At 36.4% G+C, this 8,387-nt stretch overlaps 1 protein-coding gene across 1 annotated transcript; it reads left to right on the forward strand.

Moving 5' to 3' along the window:
* The first annotated feature begins 895 nt into the window (after positions 1–895).
* LOC149791601 (uncharacterized) lies at positions 896–8,085 on the forward strand. The gene is made up of 2 exons (XM_089969223.1): positions 896–1,255; positions 6,551–8,085. Exons 1-2 carry the CDS (start codon positions 1,067–1,069, stop codon positions 7,724–7,726), a joined length of 1,365 nt encoding a protein of 454 aa, XP_089825349.1. The 5' UTR covers positions 896–1,066; the 3' UTR covers positions 7,727–8,085.
* The last annotated feature ends 302 nt before the right edge of the window (positions 8,086–8,387 follow it).

The raw sequence follows: 8,387 nt of genomic DNA on the forward strand, positions 1-8,387 counted from the left end.
TTAAAATTATTCTAATAGAAATCAGAACCCTGCCATGTTCTGTCGATATCGCGAGTTGATCCATTGAATTAAATGAGGTGATACATTGTCGAGAATTTTTTTTTTTAACGCGAACTCCGCGTCATTTTGTGAAACCGTAAGCGGAGTAAAATCAATTAGGACGCGATTATTGAATCTATAATTTAGATATGATCGCGTGGCATTACTCTGGCTTGAAGCCAAATTGCATAGCTACAAAATTACTGCTTCGATGGATTTGAGTATCCTTGAATAGGAGAAGAAAAGGTTTTTGCCCCCCCCCCCAAGATTTACCACGTATTGTCTTTGAAGATAATACGTAAGTGATTACTGATGAAAATTATAATGTTACTATTTTTTTAGCAAACAAAAATGAATATTGTTATCGAAAACTCTTTCATATACAATATATATATATATATATATATATATATATATATATATATATATATATATATATATATATATATATATATATATATATATATATATATATATATATATATATATATATATATATATATATATATATATTAGATGAATACAGCACATAGTTCAGCTTATAATTATTTTTTTAAATTTGTTTGCTGGTTTTAACGGCATTTCAACACATTATTGGCTATATCATGCTGTAGAAATGGGAGCTAAATGTATTTCTCTAAGACACACCGAGGCAGCTGACCTGGGCTGTTCTGAGTATATTGAGCCACTATGACCCCATGTCTATTTTGGTTTCATAAAAATTTCATTATGCGAATATACTGAATGAGTTAAGACTGGCGAAAATTTGATGACATTGTTATCTGCATGTAGCTGTTATATGTACATAACTGCCCTATCTGAGATAAGATGAACAGGTCGTTGCAACCTAACATGACAGAGAGCTCATATCGATGTAGGTTATCTTTTGGTCCAAAAATGAGTTCAGTGTAATGTTCAAGATTTAACAAGCAGCTTTTATCACAGACGTTATTCACTCACTATATCCTGATAATTTCTATATACATCGATACTTAGTGGTAACGTCTAGAAGTTGCTTGAAATCACAATGGTGCGGGTTTGGGTATTGGCGTTGATTTTGATAGCTTGTGTAGTGTGTGTCCAGTGTAACGCTAATGACACGTGCAGCCTGGACATGTTTGGAAATGATACTGGTGCTTACTTGGCATGCACAGCCCAGGTCGCTCTCCAGGCTAACTGGTTCCCATCGCCGATTGCAGGACTCTTCAGCTATTTGGTCAGTATTCTTATATTGCATCCCATTTTAAAATTTAATGTAACAAAGATCAACACGGACTCCCAATAAGTGGTTAAATTAATAATTAACGTCGATAATGTTTTGAAACATGTCATAAGTTGTGGATGGTCAAACCTGTTTTGATGGTCAAACCTGTTTTGGCTTATTGCGATTCATTTACATGTATATCATTTAATATATAAAAGTTAAAAGAATTCTGAGTACACATATAAGATATTCTACAAATGTTTAAAACTTTATCGTCTATTTAATTTATGCACTTCGGAAATGGTAAAGAAATAGAAAGACAGAGAGTCAGACAGACCTGTTTATCGATCTGTACGCAGGCATGTATTTATGCATTGTCTGTACGCCCGGTCGTCTATTTTGTATGTTTCCTTCTTCGCTTCGCAGTCGATTAAATACACTGAAAACGTAAAGGAGAAAACAAGTGCCAATTTACAGCATGCCCAGTATTCTTTCCAACTGTAATCAATAAGTGTGAAGCACCATAGTTCTTTCAAGTCGAGCAATGCTTGTTAACATAATGTATGTGTATATTGGGTGGAATTAAGTTAGTGAAAACAGTTTCGAGTTTAAATATGTGTTAAAACTTGTCATTCAAGTACATGATTCTAATATTGAATTCACTGGCGGAAATAACACAGGTTCGTTGCTTAAATTCGACTAATGTGTCGGGTAATGATTGTGAGACGCAGCAAATAAAGCGTGCAGTAGTCTGAAATACCAGTTCCCAAACCTGTATTTATATCGAATGGTGATCTCTTCTTTTCACAACACGTTGAAATTATTTTAGACATCCGTCAGATTTCCTCTTACCCTTCTGACCCTAAGTTGAGATATTTTGACATTTTGTTGGTTTGTAGGGTCAGAGCCAGTTGCCAATAGAAAAGTTGAAATTCGCAGCCATCGTACGATGACAGAGGATAGCTGCTTATTATCGGGCCTTGCAAAATTAATCGGCCTAAATATAAGAGCCATACTTGCATGAAATCGATAGGAAGACGATTTTCGTTCTCAGAAATTGCGAGTCTAGTATTCGTTATGTCTTTAATTCGTTGTCAGACGAGTCGAACCTACAGCATTGATGAACTTTGAAATCTAACTCGCTCGTTGCATTGCTAATCAAATGACTACACAAAACAAACAACCTACATGCCCATAAAATTAGATCTCCAATAGTCACATGATATAAACCATACACCCCTTTCCAATGCGGTTGTACAAAAATTCGAAAATACTAAAGGGCGTTCAACCTTCATTGGCTGAGGGCCGAAAAACAGATAAAATGCTTAACGTGGCGGGTCGCGCAACGTGAATGACTTGGTCAGATGCGGCCGCGGGTTGGACACGCCTCTATTAAATGAAAGTCACGTAACGAAACGACACTTAATTCGCTAGATATTTATTCCTAGTGCAACGACTAGAAACCTGTCGCGGTCGCAGCAAATTGTAGAAAACCAGATTCACGAAGCAATGGGCACGTGTCCGCAGTTTTGTTGGCATCACGTACTAACCGCGTTGACATGTGCTCTCTTCTGGATGAATCTGGCTTCTAGAACCATATAGCTCGTGCCAGCTCTCTGCTTCATGAATTTGACGCAATTGATTTTAGATTAGTTTGATGATATTCGAGATTCCTATACTATTTTCAAAGAAATTAAAGACGTGAAAGTTCGCATGAACTACGCCTAGTGTTTCTTTAGGACATTTTGTAAACGTGTGCACCTGTTCATAGAGAATCACCAGTTTAATTAGCAGATTTTACTTGTATTGTCATATATCTTCTCTTGAACGGTTATGCAATATGGTGTAGTCAATTTACGGTATGAATACAACCTGTACAAACTAACCTTTAAATCATCCATGATGATGAAGTGCAGAGGATGAAACGTGTGCGTACAACATTGAATCAAGCCAGAGGATCAGTTTTCTTTGCCAAGAATATCGAGCTATGTATCTAGTTAAGCAAAGACACAACTGGATTCTGAAAGTTATGCTCATTGAATGACCTTAATTATGTCGTTTGACTCAGTTAAGTTGGCTTGATTAATTAAAATGGTTTTGTCACACAGTAAACTATTATCAGCCAAATTTATCAACTAGGTATAGAAATGTGCTTCAAGTACCTGTTTTTATTCAGGTGAGGTTTGATGTTAAGATGTGGAGTTTTTTAATGATTGTCTTTTTTCCACTTCACTGCAAAGTCATATTTTATTGTGTCAGTTCAAAAGAGGTAGATATACATTATTTATTAGTTTCTTGCATTTTGAAATGGACGTATAGTAATGTAACGTCTTTATACGTGTCATTAATTGCGTCAGGGATGCACACGCCGTTTCCAAATGAAAATTGGTGATTGTGCATAAAAACCAAAACAGAAATTTAAACAGACAGTATACTTTGGAACAAAATATGAAAAATTATTTACTGGAGACGGTATAATACTTAAACAGAATTCAGTAGTAATTAGGCTATTTAACGTAGTAACGGAACACACTAGATAAGAATGTCCCGATCAATTCGTGACAAAGGCCTTGTGCAAATATCAATACTAGGTCATCCACTTGAGGCATATATAGAGAAAAGTATGATTTTATGATACACCTCTGTCTTTTGTGCCTGAACAGCTAGTGTTCATGTGTACTTTATGCTAACACTTTCATATTTCGGAAGGAGACGTGGTTATTTTACAACTTGCTTGTTTTATGACGTTTATGATATAGTAAATAAATAAACATACAACCAGACATACCTATCTATCTATCTATCTATCTATCTATCTCAACCAGACATACCTATCTATCTATCTATCTATCTATCTATCTGTCTGTCTGTCTGTCTGTCTGTCTATCTATCTATCTATCTATCTATCTATCTATCTGTCTGTCTGTCTGTCTGTCTGTATGTCTATCTATCTATCTATCTGTCTGTCTGTCTGTCTGTCTGTCTATCTATCTATCTATTCGAATTTATGTACGTATTTATGCATGTTTCTTAGTCCTTCCGTCCGTCTATCTATATCTTTTTGTTTCACTTTTCGTCGTAGATGACATATGCTGGAAAAGAACAAGAAAACAATTGGAATTTTATTACACTACAAGTATTTTTCCAAATTGTAATCAGCAAGTGTGCAGCAACAAAGTTTTATTACGCCGAGCAATGTTTGTTCACACAGAGTATGTGCATATCACACAGAGTATGTGCATATTGGTGAAATTAAATTAGTGCAAAAAAGTTGGAGTTTAAATATGCTCAAAAACGTGTTATTCTGGTGCATTATTATAATATTCTAATACTGGTATCACATAAGGCAAATGTCTCAGTTTTGTTTCTTAAATTCAGCTAATATATCGGGTAAAGGTTATTAAAATGGCTAGTAAGGCGTGTACTAGTCTTATAAATCAGTTCAAAACCTATATTTTATATTGATATATAGCTCGGGATCTGGTATCTCCTATTCATTAAATGTTGAAATTATTGACAACAGATCTGTCCGTAAAACAAATGTGCACATATTGACCGTTTTAGACATTTACCAGTATTCCTTATGGTTCTTGAGTTACGGTATGCGATGTGGTATTTGAAAACTTTTATCCACATGGAATAATATAATCCTACCCACTGTCGCTATTTCGAATTACTGGCCTAGTTTAGAAGATAAGCTGCTATACAATCAATATCGACCAGCCAATCATATGCGGCTTTGCTCATTCGAAATATTCGTTTGGATAATCTGATTCGAGCGTCTGTGGATTTGTTATTTGGCTATCACGTGATAAATATCTAGCACAATTAAAATTACAACCGGGAAGATTTACTCACTGTTCAGAACAATTTAGGTTAAAGTGTAAAATCGATCATCGAAGTTCTAACTTGACCTAATATAAGCCATCTGAAGAAATGTTCATTAAGTTAGAATCTCATCGTAAATCCATAGACGATCGAGTCACATGAACAAAACAGTTATTTTGAATGAAAGAAATCACATTTGATTAGCTCGTCAATATTGATTGAACATCATATTATCCACCCATGTAGGCCGGTAAAACAAATGTCGACAACATGTAGGGCTGTATTATTTCACCTGGATTTACATGATTTCAAACATCAGATTTGATGCGGAAACATAGTGTGTAGATCGACGAAATTTTCTTCAAGCTCAAGTGCCTCAACTAATATAGGAAGGTTTATTAAAAAAAGATCGATATTTGTGCACATGTTTTGCGGCCAGATCTGTCTACAATACTTTTCATGTTTTATGAATAGATGATTTCAGATCCTAACCACTACATTGATGCCAATACATATTGGAGGGCTGGTTTATCGGACTAAGTGTGTATGGCAACTGTGGTGACAAACTTCTGCAAACAGATTTGTCCAAAACATTTTTGGGCTCTCTTGCGTCGATATATCAACTTACTTTCAAGCGGATTGAGAAGTGTTGATACACACAGTGGTTTGCATTTCAGAACATGATATACCATACTTAGCGGCCGGTGTATATGTGAAGGAAGAACCTGAGACGAATTCGGAAAGACCTGCCGACCCACGCGAAGCTACTAGCAAGCTTTCTCACATACCTACGTTAGGCAAGCGGAGACTCGAAACTCCGGCGGACAGAGATCAGATGTGTTGGTGAGCGCCTAAGGCCACTCTGCCACCCGGGGCCCCAATACATGAGATGGAGTTGGATTAGCTCTCTCCAGTTTCTACTGAAAATCAACCTGTATTTGTCTACATTCACTTTACATTTCATATGGCAAGGAAGTTGACGAGCACTATGCAGACACGCGTAAGCTTTCGGGCAGCTTATCGACATATTATTTTAGTAAAACTTTTGCGAACAGACTTTGAAAAAGTTTTGAATATAGGTCAATATTTTAGTTTCTTTTAACACAAACCTTTCTTAGTTTCGCTTAATAAATTTCGGATTTATTATTTAACAAATTTATAGAAAGTTTAAACAAAAATTCGCCTGAACCAAGTCTAGATTTTATATACGACAGTTTGTCAACTCACTTGCACCTGCACCTGTTCATGATTACCAAGTTAATGCGCAGATTTCATTTCAGTTTTATTACAGATCTCTTGAACGGTTAAAAATATGAAGTAGCTAATGTTACGGTATATGTTGAACAAGTAGATGATTGAAATCGTCTAGGATGATGAAGTGAATCAAATGAAGGATGTGCTTACAGTTTTAAATGAAGCAGTTTTTTCCTACTGAGCATTTCTAGTTTGGATTGTTATTGTATTGTTATTGTGTTTTAGGTGTGGAATGGTTTTGATGGGTTCTGGCAGAATGGCGCTGTTTTAGAGCCGATGGTAAACTTCATGGAATACGCAAACCATAGTCGGTACGTTAGCGTGGTGCGTAATTCTTGGAGACCACTGTACAGTCTACTTGAGGCCTACGGGCCCTACCCTTCCTTTGACGATATGTGCTGGTACGGACTGAGCTATGTCAGGATATACGAGGTACTTGGGTACGAGGAGTTCCTGGACACGGCACTAGATATATTCAACTGGGTTTGGGAAACAGGATGGGACTTCAGTGGTCACTGTGGTGGAGGCTTTTTCTTCGATGACTCGAGGATGTCCAAACCAACCATTACCAACGTCCAGATGTTGCAGCTTGGTGCCAAATTATATCGCATTTACCAGAAAGATGACATATGGAACAGAACGACGGAAGTCTACAACTTTATTATGAACAATTCAATCATTAATACAACATCATATTTAGTTTCTGACAGCACAACGTGGACCTGTCAAGGGAATGGTAATTACGGTCCGACATACAGCAGTGGAGTTCTAATGGGGGCTTTGGTAGAACTATACAAACTATCAAACTTATCCTCATATATTGATCTAGCGGTGAAACTGGCAGATGCTACAATCGTGAATCATACTGATAATGTTACAGGCATCTTCCGTGAGTATTGCGATCCCAACTGCGACGATGATGCTAAAATGTTCAAGGGGATATTTGTGCGAAACCTTCGATACCTTATTGATGCGCTGCCTGATGATAATAGTTTTAAAGCTGGTTACAAAATATGGCTAAAGCGTAATGCGATGGGAATTACCATGTACGACATGTGTGACAAATCACCTATATCTCTTTGCAACATAACTTTCAAAGACGGTCCTCCTTACTTCAATGTTTCTGGCCCAGTCTTTTCCCCGGATTGGATTGGACCAGTTACGTATGGTGCTCCAATGCAGCAAGCATGCGCTCTGGACCTCTTTGTTGCTAGTATTGATGCTGGGACACACTGTAATGGAAATTATTGCTCTTACGACCCTCCGTATCCTCCTCCACAGCCTCTCACTTGCGAAAGTCACCCTTGTCCACCAGATGAGCCGTGCTGCGAATACAGTCCTTACACTACTTATACTTGCTGCGAATCCACCCAGAAGTGTCAGAATGGAATCTGTGTATAAATTAAAGTCGACACGACACGTATGATCGAGTTTCTGTATTACATAAAAACAACGAGATAATTGATTTGAAACAGTAGACTACAGTAGCCATATACAAATTGTACTTAAGGTTGAAATTGCATTACATAATAAAAAACATTAGCTTGTTTGAACCCTTTTACCGAGTAAAAGTGATGTGGTTAGATAAATTTCTGTCATTTGGGAGACAATAATTTAGTCTCATGTTAATGTCCCGATACTAAAGAAACCCTTACAAAAACAAACAACAAAATCAACAAAATAAGCAACCAAATAAACACATATATAAATGAAAATAACAAATACTACTAATACTACTACTACCACAACGACTAGCAATACTACTACTGCTGCTGTTACTACTACTACTACTGCTACTAATAATAATAATATAGAATAAAATAAGCTTTAAAGTTGATTCCATTTTTTAGTATCTTTGGATCAAAACATAAAATATAATAAAACTGTGAATTATCGGTTCCCAAATTCATGTTAAAATTATTTGTCGAAATTGGTTTATCATAACTCCTAGTCTAACACTCCCGTTGCACTGGATTTCAAAATTTAAAAAAATTGTCCAAGCCAATGGGCTTTTTGTTTATGTTATGCTAAACTCTCAACCCGACCTTTAGCAGTATTTCAT

Source organism: Sinohyriopsis cumingii, chromosome 9 (assembly GCF_028554795.1).
Source record: "Sinohyriopsis cumingii isolate HCF-2022 chromosome 9, ASM2855479v2, whole genome shotgun sequence".
Taxonomy (NCBI): Eukaryota; Metazoa; Mollusca; class Bivalvia; order Unionida; family Unionidae; genus Sinohyriopsis; species Sinohyriopsis cumingii.